Genomic DNA, 13036 nt, shown 5'->3' with positions numbered 1-13036 from the left:
ACAGCAAGCTTGCTACTCTGAACTTCAGGAGGACAGACTTTGACCTCTTCAGGGATCTGCTTAGCAGGATGACATGGGATAAAGCCTAGGAGGGAAGATGGGCCCAAGAAAGCTGTTCAGTATTTAAGGACCATCTCCCCCAATCCCAGAAGTAGTGCATCCTGAGAAAAAGGAAGGCAGGCAAGAATGCCAGGAGACCTCCGTGGATCAGCAAGTTGCTCCTGGACTTAATGAAGCACAAAAAGAAAGTCTATAAGGAGTGGAAGCAGGACCGGGTTACCTGGGAGGACTGCAAAGAATTTGACCAAGCAGCCAGGGATCAGGTTAGGAAAGCTAAAACCTGGACAGAATAAAATCTAGCCAGGGACATAAAGGGGAACAAGAGGAAATTCTACAGGTATATCAGTGATTAAAGGAAGACCAGGGAAGATGTGGGCCCTATCTGAAAGGAAACCGGAGACCTGGTCATGAGGGATATGGAGAAAGCTGAGGTGCTCAATGACTTCTTTGCCTCAGTCTTCACCAGCAAGTGCCATACTGCCCAAGCTGCAGAAAGGAAAGGTAAGAACTTGGAGAAGAAAGGTCTGCCCGCTGTAAGTGCAGATCAGGTTCAAGACCATCTAAAGAACCTGAAGGTGCACAAATCCATGGACCCGATGAGATCCATCCATGGGTTCTGAGGTAACTGGCAGATGAAGTAGCCAAGACACTGTCCATTCTATTTGAAAGGTCATGGCAGTCTGGTGAAGTTCCCACTGACTGGAAAAAGAAGAAAAATAGCCCCCACTTTCAAGAAGGGGAAGAAAGAAGATACAGGGAACTACAGGCCACTCAGTCTCACCTCTGCCTGGCAAGATCATGGAGCAGATCTTTCTGAAAGCCCTACTAGGGCACATGGAAAATAAAGATGAGTTGATTCGTGGTAACCGACATGTCCTCACCAAGGGCAAATCATGCCTGACAAACTTGGTGGCCTTTTATGATGGAGTTACAGCATCAAAGGATAAAGGAAGAGCAACTGACGTCATCTACCTGGACTTGTGCAAAGCATTTAATGCTGTCTGCATGAGATTCTCATCGCCAAAATGGAGAAAAATGGATTTGATGGATGGACCACTGACTGGATAAGGAATTGGCTGGATGGTCACACTCAGAGAGTACCGGTCAATGGTTCAGTTTTCAGGTGGGGACTGGTGATGGGTGTTGTTCCTCAGGGATCAGTGCTGGGTCCGGTGTTATTTAACATCTTTGTAGGTGACATGGACAGTGGGATTGGGTGCACCCTCAGCATGTTTGCAGACAACACTAAGCTGAGTTGTGCAGTTGACATGCTAGATGGAAGGGATGCCATCCAGAGGGACCTGGGCCCCCTTGTCAAGCGTGTCCATGCCAACCTCATGAAGTTCAACAAGGCCAAATGCAAGGTCCTGCATCTGGGTCAGGGCAATCCCAAGCACAGGTACCAGTTGTGCTGAGAATGGCTTGAGAGCAGCTCTGAGAAGAAGGATTTGAGGGTGTCGGTTGATGAAAGACACAACAGGAGCCAGCAGTGCGTGCTTGCAGCCCCAAAGGCCAACTATATCCTGGGTTGCATCAAGGGAAGCGTGATCAGGAGGTTGAGGGAGGTGATTCTGCTCCTCTACTCTGCTCTCATGAGGCCCCACCTGGAGTATTGCGTCTATTTCTGGGGCCTCCAACACAAGAAGGACATTGAGCTGTTGGAACAAGCCCAGAGGAGAGCCATGAAGATGATCCAGAGGGCTGGAGCACCTCCCCTGAGATGACAAGCTGATAGAGATGGACCTATTCAGCTTAGAGAAGAGAATGCTCCAGGAGCACCTTATAGCAGCCTTCCAGTAGCTGAGGGGGGCCTACAGGAAGGCTGGGGAGGGACTTTTTAGAAGGGTAGGTAGCAGAGGACAGGAGGAAACTGAAGTTTTAAACTGAAGGGGTAGGTTTAGACTATAAATTAGGAAGAAATTCTTTACCGTGAGGGTGATGAGATACTGGAACAGGTTGCCCAGTGAGGTTGTGGATGCTGTCTCCCTGGAAGCATTCAAAGCCAGGGTGGATGGGGCTTGGAGCAACCTGGTCTAGAGGGAGGTGCCCCTGCCTATGGCAGGGGGTTTAGAACTAGGTGATCTTAAAGTTCCCTTCCAACCTAAACCATTCTATGAAAAGTATGCCAAAGACTTGAGAACACAACGATACCTTCCAAAGAAGAACTTCCATTTAAACCAATGAAAGTTTTGTGATGTAGGTCTGTATGTCAGACAAGGACTCTAGTCTTGCACTAAGCTCCTCTCTTTATCCAATGAATGAAAAATGATGGTGATGTGTTTAAAAAAAAAAAAAAAATCTTTTGTAGAATGTGTTTCATATATATTATCAGGAGCAATTTCTTCTCAGTTCATGTTTCCTTTTTAAAAGCAAAGGAAGGTAAAGTGCAAGCAAGACTGTGGCAGTCACTCTGTGGTACTGTCTTTTCATAGGCAGTAAGCCTATGTAGGGCTGTCAGTATATGTATGATCCTCCATTCTGTTTCAACAAAGACTTCCAAAACAGCAGGGACATATATATGTAGGTTTTTCCAAAGAAACTACAGTAGATACAGAGAGTAAAATAAAACTACTTGATAGAGCAAATTCTCAGCTACAAAATGCTGGTTTCAACGTAGTCACCACCATTAGCTGTGCATTTTCACCAATGATAAACAAGAGCCTGCACACCAGCTGTGGTGATCCACTGGCAGTGACATCATCACCATTGCTGAAATGAACCACCCACTGCCTCATTGAGCTAATATCCAGTGTTTGGTCTCAGTAAATGTTCTGCAAGTGTCAATGAATGTCAGTGGGTGCGATTTTTTTCTGCACAGAACAATTCAATTACATACCTTTGCTTCATATGCACTTCCATATCAGACACCATTTTGCCAGACTGCCCCTCTGCTTCCTTCTGTCGCATGGCAACAAAATTTAACAGAATATGGGTGGAAGATTCATCCTCTACTGCCATACCACCAACATCCACTTCTGATGTCATGGGTCAATATAATGAAATAGGGGGCATTACTTTCAGAGCAGCCCTGTAGACAAGTGCATGCATACACATTTTCAAATGCATATGAGATACTTGGGTCTTTGCATTTTTTCAGATGGGTTTACATTTCATTTATATATATATTTTCATGATTCCTAGTGAAAGGGACTTTGTTTTGCCAATTTTTTTCTCTTTGAGAGAAGAAGGAAATAAAGTATATTTCTATATATTTTTCACTTCACACAGAGTGATAAAAGAATCATCATCTTCCATGACAGATATACATGAAAAAAAACCAAGAAATAAAAAGGGAAAATAAGCATTAGAGCTTGAAAAGTCTAATTGCTGAATTTTTCTGCAAAAATTATCATGCCACAAGTTTTCAAACAGAGTCTGCTCTCACTCACATACATGTGAAATCCAAAGAATTCTTTTAAAATGTTTTGTTCAGTATGCTTAAAAATGCAAGTGAGTTTTAAGGGCTGCCATGTTTTTTTGTATGCCTTTTTACATTAGCTGTCTGAAAACTGGTAAAAGAAAGCCATTAGAAGATGTAGTAGTAAAGCGAAAAAGTCTCTAAGTTGTGAAAGTCTGTAACCAATATGAATAATGCAAGAACTGAATTAAGATGTTAGGGAGTTAGGGAGAAAATGCAGTCAATACTAAATTATAAATGAAAATGTTGGCTTCAATACTATAGAAAAAAAAGTGAATAAAACATGAAACAACACTACAATTCTGTTTCACTTTCACACTAATGACACATTTGCAAAAAGAACTAAAGAACTAAATGCAAAAAAAAAAAAAAAAAACCCACCCAAAAAAAAAAAAACCCCATGCAAACAAAAATCATGCTACTTTAGGTAACTTGACAATGGAATTTGCTATTTCAAGCTCAAATGCATACTGCAAATACCAGGATAAAATTATCTGCTCAGTACAGTGAAGTTTGAATGCTTTTGCTTTTATTATAGTGACAACTGCTGTATGCAAAGGAAAGAAGAGAAAGATTGTTTTAAGGTGAAATATGAGTAGATGAAGAGGTTAACATGACAGTCAGAAAAGCAGAGCTATCTTGTTTATCTCTGGATTGTTTGACAAAAACTGGTTTCCCTCAAGTCCCTATTTTGCAGACTGATATTTCTCCCATCCCAGCAGCAGCAGCAAAAGTGAACCCAGAGGTGGGAGAACCCTTCAGTTTCAGCAGCACAGCCTCTACCAGAGGTTAATGCAAGGAATCTTACATGCATGGATGTCAAAAACGGGAGACATTTGCGACAGGCAAAAAAGGGATACACCCACTCATCCATTACTCCCTGCCCGTTTTCCCCTCTACCTCTGCAGCTTTTTTACCTGATAACTATGCTAGGGAAGAGAGATGGTGGTGAGGGAATAAAGGCATTCCTGCGTGTCTGGAAGGAAAAAAAAAAAAAAGAAGGAAAGTGAAAGGGGAGGAGAATAGTGGTCAAGAACTTGAACCTCCAGTGAAATGGCATTTCTCTAGCCCTCTTGTTCAGATAATAGTTAACTCGAGGTTAAAGATTAACATCCAGGCAAATCACTGTATAAATGGCTCGGGCTAGCTGGATGCATGTACCCTGCCTCTAGCTCCCCAGGCCGCTGAGCTTCGATCCCTCATCAGCGGCATGAACTGCCTGCGGTCCCTGCTGAGCCGCTGCTGGCTGCCGTCCCTGCTGCTCTCGGCGCTGCTGGGCCCTCGCCTCGTCGCCGCCTCGTCCATGCAGGCCCTGCACTGTGCGCCGTGCACGCTGGAGAAGCTGGCCCTCTGCCCGCCCGTCGAGCCCAACTGCCCAGAGACGGCTCGGCAGCCTGGCTGCGGCTGTTGCCAGACCTGCGCCCTTGGGCCGGGCCAGCCGTGCGGGGTCTACACGACCCGCTGTCGCCACGGTCTCCGCTGCCACGTCCCGTCGGGGGAGACCCGGCCCCTCTCTGCCCTCATCCAGGGCCAAGGAAAGTGCCTGCCCGCCAGCGAGGCTGGAGGGACGCGCTCAGCGGAGCCGGCAGGTAGGGCCCTATCGCGACCACGCTCCATGCAGCTGCGCTGGGAACCGGGTCTGCAGTGACAACGCTGCAGGAACCAGGAGTCGGGAGCTCGGGAGGATGGACAAAGTTAGGCACATGTTTGAAATATAGGAAATGTGGACAGCATTTTCAAGAAGAACGTGCTCAGATCAGTGTGAGCTGAGGCATCCTGTTGCAGATCCAGGAGATGTTCAGAGAAGTCTTTTATGCCATGGGCAGCGAGCAGGAAAACACTGAAGCAATGGGAAGATGTAGACTATTCACAGTAAGGTTTCTGGAACTGTAGATTGTTTTCCTTTAGTAGTAAACTGTAACTAGAGTAGGAGAAATGTTCTGGGGACTTTATTGATGGACAGTCTTGAGAGAGAATGAAAATACCTAAACAGGTTCTATGTTTGGATTCATTTTAAGAATGAAATGTACCTTAAGTAGTGCACTGCTAACCAAATTGCCTTTGAGTATAAAGACACCTCAAGCATCTTATGCGAAATGCTGAATGAAAACTTCTTCAGTGTTATTTCATTACTATACAATTTATTTTCATTTTTGCCATCATTGCTGCTCTATTCATGTAGTGGTGATTAAGGTAACTCAGTAACATTAGAAAAATAGTCATGGTTGACTCAAAATAGTACTGACCATTAGTGGTAGTAAATTGAGATTATCCTGTACTAAACTGAGCGCTTAAGACTCCATCAGTTAAAAAGATATAATAATGAATCTCATTCTTTATTTCAATCTGTCTCTTCTTTTATTCCATCAAAAGGGGGGGGGGGGAAATGGTTATTTTTGGTCATTGTATGATTGATTTCCAACAAGTTATTTATATTATAAACATTAACATATATATTAACATTATAAACATCAAACATTATAAGTTCTTGCAATTGGTAAGAGCTTCATTTGGTCTTAGCAAGAATGGAGAGCTCACAGTCTCTAACTTAAGTACTGGCACAGGGGCCATGCTCAGGCAAATGCAAACAGTTTCTTCCATTCCCTGACTATTCAATCCACTGCAGGACAAGGTGAGCATCTGCTAGCTCCTATAGGTGCTACCCGTTAATAAGTGTGACGCAAGCCGCAGAATAAAGTACAGGATACCATGAATTCAAGTCTGGACCAATTCCATCTCCTAAATAAAAACTGAAACACATCATGCTGATAAAAATACAAAGTTTCTCTCAAGACTATCCCCATTTAGCAAAGCAGCTACAACCCACTGTAGTCAAGAAAGATTTTTCATTTCTGACAGAATGGCTGCAGCTTAATCTTTAGGAGTAAAGTGATTCCAAATCATAGAATCACAGAATCATAGAGTTGGAAGGGACCTTTAAAGGTCATCTAGTCCAATTCTCCTGCAATGAACATCCACAGCTAGATCAGGTGGCTCAAAGCTTGGTCCAGCCTGGCCTTGAACGTCTCCAGGGATGGGTCTTCCACCACATCTCTGGGCAACCTGTTCCAGTGCTTCATCACCCTCACGGTAAAAGGCTTTCTCCTTATAACCAACCTGTGTCTAGCCTCTGTAAGTTTGGAACCATTTCCCTGTGTCCAGATATGACTGGATAATAATGTAAGTTATTTCTTCTCCAGCTGTAGTGGATCTGTTTTAGATATTACGTTTTTTTGTTGGTTTTTTTTTTTTTTTTTTGGGGGGGGGGGGGGAATGGGTGATGTATGTGAGGGTAAGTCTTCCTCTTTTTTTTTTTTCACCTTTTTCCTTTGGAGGAAAAAGTGCTGAAGGTCAACGTAGATATTTACCTTAATAAAATTCCATTCCAGACTCTACTGAGCCTGCGGATATACCTTTAGAAAGCACTGAAATGACACAGGATCAGATGCTGAACTATCAGTTGATGTTTCCCATAAACCAGGACAAATCCATCTCTTGGAATGTCATCACTGTATATGAAAACATGAAAGCAAAGAGAATATCTGAAGTCAAGAAATGGAAAGAACAGGTGAGTGGGGTTTTTTTGCAAGCCTTTCAGAGACCATTTCAGTATATGCTACTGATTCTGACTACAAAATGGAAGTGTGCATGAAACCCTAATATCAATTCTAGCTCCAACATCAAGATGCTGTTATTTTGGGTACCTAGCAAACAGACTTCCTTAGAAATGCCTTTCTGAGATTGAGAAACAAGCAGAATGGCAGTAACTGTAAAAATAGGCGTGCATCAGATATGTCCTATACAGAGTCCATGTAGAGGCTGAATCTTGCTCTGCAATTAACATCAGGTGATTACATGGTTCCTTAATTTCTGGATTTCCTCAAAATCTTGGACTTCTTTCTTGTTTTAATTTAAAAAAATAAAAGGCTTTTGTACTTGGTCTATTTATCAGAGAAACAAAAAGGAGTACTTATGTACAAATATTGATGAAACACCTATACAAAACAAAACATATTTCTTTGTGATCAAGGGAAAACACTAGCAGGTTGATGTGCATGAAAAGACAGAAAGCTCAGCAATTATAGTACACTTTTACCATCAATACTGTAAAGCTGCAATGCCTAGTGGGCGCGTGGGATGTGCGCAAATAGGTTCTTGTTCCACTTGAGGGCACCATAGAACCACATTTAGCGCAGTCCCGGATGGGGTGCTTCACCCCGCGGCATGGAGTTGAATTAGAATTATGCACAACAGAATCCTATTTTCATAATATTCACAAACAAAATGGACGGAAACAAACAAACAAACCAAAAGCTAAAATGTCTGGCTGCGCATCCAGAGCAGAAGTTAAGCACTCATTTAGTTTGGACTACTGTATATTAAGGGCTATTTCTTCTGATTCTGTTTTCTAAGCCTCTACATTTCTGACTCAGAGCAACAGATAAGCCCACTGATTCGAACAGAACTGTTAATGTGAGGGGAGGTCTTGAAAAAGAAGAGGATGAAATTATTTTCACTCCCAAGTAAAAATATTTGTTCAGTCACCTCTCCCCCTTCATTCATTTCAGCATGCTGGGCACTGTTGATACAGTAGTCATTATGCAGTGACTTCAAAAAAATTTAAAAAAGGAGCAAGAGAACAGTGAAAATAGTAAATGATGCAAGCAGTTCTTCAGTCCCAGTTTTGGGTACTTTGGGTCTGAGTCTTGGAGTCACTGCAGTGCTCTCCATTCTGATTTGGTGACAACCATATCTTATACAAAAGATAACATTTGGATGGTTGTTCTCACACTGTCTGTATATGTCTTGCACCTATTCTCCATGCATCAACAGAACACAGGACCATGGCAACCCACAAAACATGGCCAGCCTCACGTACACAAGCTTTCTAATGTGCAGCTCCCCATAATAGGAGATACTGTACTCTCAGAGTAGTAATGTGTTTACTCAGTACAGGTTGAATTTCCTTCTGTGGCAATTTAAAGTCTTTAATCCTCATGTTTCTGAGGACAGAAAATACTGCAAAGAATAAAAACAAAAGCCTAAATGCAACACTAGAGTTTTCTGGCCACACTCCTATTGAAACATGTAGAAACTACATGCAAATCAGTGTTATATGCTGCAGATTATATGACTAATAAATACTGCAAGCTTTTTTGCTAGCTTTATATTGATCATTTTTTGTTTGATTGGTTTCTTTGTGATTTCAGTACTGACAATCTTTGTATGGTTTTCTGTAGGGACCTTGTCAGAAGGAGCTCTATAGAGCTCTGTATAAATTGGCAAAGGCTCAACAGAGAAGTAGAGGGGACATTTACAAATTCTATTTGCCCAACTGTAACAAGAACGGATTTTACCACAGCAAACAGGTATGAACTTTTTTCCTGTCTTCTCACAGCAGCATCGCAATTTGGCACAGACAATTCTTCCACAACCCTCTGCTCCCAAGCTCACAAGTTTGCAGCTGCTGGAAAAGGTTGTGAAAATAGGATACTTAGTAGTGGGAACAGATGGTTAGTCCTCTTAAAAGTGAAGTGCATGCTCTGGACTGACAAAAATGGAGGCAGAAGTCTTCTCTATTCACAGAACAGGTGTACGCAAAGCCTTTCTAAAATGTTTTGACCCCATCTCTTACCAGGCCAAGTCAAGCTCTATGCATCTAATTTGTCAGCATATTCACAGCCAATGCTAATCCATAATATCCACCATATTGCCTGTGTTGTTAAGTGCATATTTAATAATCACTATGGAGACAGGAGGATCTCAGCTCTCACATTAAAGAACACTTGCAGAGGCAAAGCTCTCTGAAGCAAGATTAGCCCTTTGAAATTATAAAAAAAAAAAGTATTGATTTGTGCTGCCTTTAGATTATGTTATTGATAATGCTTATATCCATTATAATATCTACAGTATCTACTGTGTGAAGTACACTGAGAGAAATCTGTATAGTTAACATAAATCACACTGTTGTAACCGTAGGCCATACACAAAAATTTAGTGGGTTTGCACAAATTTGTGTCACCAAGACTTATTGTTTTAGAATGTGGCACCACCATGTGACTCGTTGTGACCTGGGATCTAACCAGGCATACACAGAAACCTGTTTAACTCCCCTGCTGAAGAAAAAATCCCATTTCCCTCCATGTGTGAAGAGTCAGACTATCAAGCTATTGCTTTCATTCCTCTACCTTACATATTCTGCCTTCCATCAGTTTCTCATACTGGAAGATATGGCTATTTTATATTACCACTTATCAAGGAGTGGGCATATTGTTTTAAATCTGTAGTTGCTGTTGAAGCAGCTAAGCTCAAATCAAGAATTTCTAACTAAGTGTGTTGGTTAGAGGTTCTGTGAGAGTGGTATCACTGCATTCTAAACGGGTCCACGCATTGCAGTTCTTGAGCTTTCAGTTCTAGTGTTGTTCAACACCTCTGCTTGTAGTATTCTGTAGTGAGTTTTTTGCTGACAATTACTTATTCTGGGTCTTGATTAACTTTCCTAATAATCCTAGTGTGAAACTTCACTGGATGGAGAGTCCGCTGGGTGCTGGTGTGTCTATCCAAAAAATGGGATAAAAATTCCTGGATCCCCAGAAGTGAAAGGAGACTCTGATTGTCAACAGTATCTCAGATCACAAGAATGAAACTAGTCACATTCATTTACACCAGGTTCTCTGTGGAGCTTGACCTCATCAGGAACCATTTCAGGCAGGAGCCATTCCAGGAAGATAGTTACAGGCACCTGATTTTTAGCACATGAACAGCCCTGTGAAATACCTTTTTTACTGTACTGGCATTACTTAGATGCAAAATTGACAGTTAGATACAAGCACTGCAAGATCAAGTCCTGTGGTCTTGTGTGTTATGTTTGTATAATATTAGAGATACTCTCATATGTAAAGTTGTTATTTATTCTATGAGTGTGTTTTTGTCTGTGTTCCTACTAATTTATATTCTCGAACACTTCATAATTTTATCTGTAAATACTTAGTATTGTTGCCCTTAAATTTATGTGTCTTATGTTGGAGAAAAAATGCTGCTTAAAACTTCAAATGACATAAGTCTATTGGGGAAAAAATGGTTTGTAAACTTGCATTTTTGTACTATGTATTTATAGATGTAAAACGGAATTTTAAAAAATAGCTTTCAGTAGGGAACATGCTTTGGAACTAATTTAAAACTTGTTTTGTTTATTTATCATGTTGCTCTGGCACCTCTGTTTCAATGTCAAGCTGTTTCTTAAAAAAGAAAGTCTAAACCTTGATTATACACTGAAGCTCACGATGGGACAGTATTTGTTTCTGTTTTCCATATATATGTACAGGATATATGGCAAAACAACAGGATATTCTGTGCCACAAATGTGAATTATTCACATGTTGACATTATCATGTTATTTAAGATAAGTTATTAAATAATTTCTTCTACAAAGGTCCAGTGTCTTACTTTTGCAGCACAGCACACAGGTGCCAGCTTTTTGCAGCTGGTAACTAAGTTACCTGGGAGAAGAGACCAACTCTCACCTCTACAATTTCCTTTCAGGTAGTTGTAAAGAGCAGTAAGGTCTATCCTGAGTTCTCCAGTCTAAACAATCCCAGTTCCCTCAGCTAATCCTCATAAGACTTTTCTTCCAGATCCTTCATCCATTTTGTTGCTCTTCTTTGGACAGCCTCCAGGGCCTCAATGTCTTGTAGCAAGGGGCCCAAAACTGAACACAGTACTTGAGGTTCAGCCTCACCAGTTCCTGAGTACAGAGGAATGACCACTTCCCTGGTCCTGCTGAACGCACTATTTCTGTTACAAGCCAGGATGCTGCTGGCCTTCTTGGCCACCTGGGCACACTGCTGGCCCACGTTCACTATGAACCCTGGATCCTTTTCTGTCACACATCTTTCCAGATACTGCCTAAGCTAGTAGTGTTGCATGGGATTGTTGTGACCAAAGTGCAAGACCCAGCATTTGATCCTAGTCAACTTCATACAACTGGCCTCAGCCCGTCAATCTAGCTTACCCAGATTCTTCTGTAGAGCCTTCCTACCTTCAAGCAGATCAGTGCTTCCTGTCATGGTTTTTTGATTTTCGGTTATTGGTATTCCACATCATAACATCATGTAGTGGATGTACCTGGTTCTCAGAAGAGAAGGACTACTACAGTCCCCACGGTACTTTTCTCCTCTGTTACCATTTTCCAGCTGGAGGGATAAGATAAAAGCTCACAGTATAAAAACTTGCAGATCACGAGACCTCGTCCCTTTTTCCGCCGTCTCTCATCTTCGCAGCACCTCGCTCTCCAGCCGTCTTATCGTCGGTAGTAGAGTAAGGGCTACCTTGATTTTGGGACATTCTCTCTCTCTGTATTGGATTTATCAGCTTAAATTGTAATTATATTGTATTATAGTGTGTTGTTTTGCATTCCGATATCTTATTTAGTAAATTAGTTTGTTTCTCCTCAGATTGTTGCCGCTGTTCTTTGCTCTCAGGGCCATCTCCTTACCCTTTTTCCCTTTTCCCTTTTTCCCGGGGTGTGGGCCCGTGGGTCCCCCGTCCGCTTTGTCACGGAAGCGGGCTGAAAACCCATAAACCATTGAGACTCCCAACTTCTTGTCATCTTCAAACTCACTGATGGTGCACTCAATCCCTTCATTCAGATAATCAATAAAGATATTAAACAAGACTGGCCCCAGTACCAACTCCTGAACATCATCACTTGTGACCGGTCACCAGCTGGATTTAACTCCATTCACCACCTCTTTCTGGGCCTAGCCATCCTAGCAGTTTTTTATCCAGTGAAGAGTATACATGTCTAAGTCATGAGCTGCCAGCTTCTCCAGGAGAGTGCTGTGAGAGTCAATATCAAAGGCTTTATTAAAGTCCAGGTGGAATTTGTCCACAACCTTACCCTCATCCACAAGGCAGGTCACCTGGTCATTGAAGGAGATCAGACTGATCAAGCACGACCTGCTTTTCATGAGCCCCTGCTGGCCAGGCCTGATCCCCCAATTGTCCCACACATGCTGAGTGATTGCAGTCAAGATAATTTGCTCCATAACCTTCTCCGATACTGAGGTCAGGCTGACAGGCTTGTAGTTTCTTGGATCATCCTGACTCTTCATAGAATCATAGAATATCCTGATTTGGAAGGGACTTGTAAGGATCATTAAGTCCAACTCCTGGCTTCAGACAGGACCACCAAAAAATCAGATCATATGTATGAGAGCACTGTCCAGATGCTTCTTGAACTCTTGCAAACTCAGTGCCATGACCACTTCCCTGGGGAGGCTGTTTTGGTGCCTGACCATCCACTCAGAGAAGAATCTTTTCCTGATATCCAACATGAACCTCCTCTGTTGCAGTTTAATGTCATTTGCTTGGGTTCTATTGCTATTTACCAGAGAGAGGAGATCAATGCCTGCTCCTCCACTTCCCCTCTTGAGGAGCTGTAGGCCATGACGAGGTCTCCCCTCAGCCTCCTCTTCTCTAGGCTGAACAAACCAAGGGATTTCAGCCACTCCTCAAACGTCTTCCCCTCTAGAGCCTTCACCATCTTTGTAGCCTTCC

At 42.3% G+C, this 13036-nt stretch overlaps 1 protein-coding gene across 2 annotated transcripts in view; it reads left to right on the top strand.

The window, feature by feature from the left end:
* Window positions 1-4585: 4585 nt before the first annotated feature.
* IGFBP1 (insulin like growth factor binding protein 1) overlaps window positions 4586-13036 on the top strand; it is a 24192-nt gene continuing 15741 nt past the window's right edge. The window contains exons 1-4 of one of the 2 annotated variants that reach the window (XM_021382344.1): window positions 4590-5067; window positions 6868-7046; window positions 8719-8847; window positions 9991-10909. In XM_021382344.1, the coding sequence (XP_021238019.1) occupies window positions 4689-5067; window positions 6868-7046; window positions 8719-8847; window positions 9991-10122 (819 nt within the window). In that variant the 5' untranslated portion in view covers window positions 4590-4688 and the 3' untranslated portion in view covers window positions 10123-10909. Of the gene's footprint in view, window positions 5068-6867; window positions 7047-8718; window positions 8848-9990; window positions 10910-13036 lie in introns of those variants that run through there. The other variant, XM_021382345.1, reaches the window with a different exon arrangement.

Source organism: Numida meleagris, unplaced genomic scaffold (assembly GCF_002078875.1).
Source record: "Numida meleagris isolate 19003 breed g44 Domestic line unplaced genomic scaffold, NumMel1.0 unplaced_Scaffold218, whole genome shotgun sequence".
In the NCBI taxonomy this organism is placed as follows: Eukaryota; Metazoa; Chordata; class Aves; order Galliformes; family Numididae; genus Numida; species Numida meleagris.
This window is presented reverse-complemented; position numbering and strand designations above follow the sequence as displayed.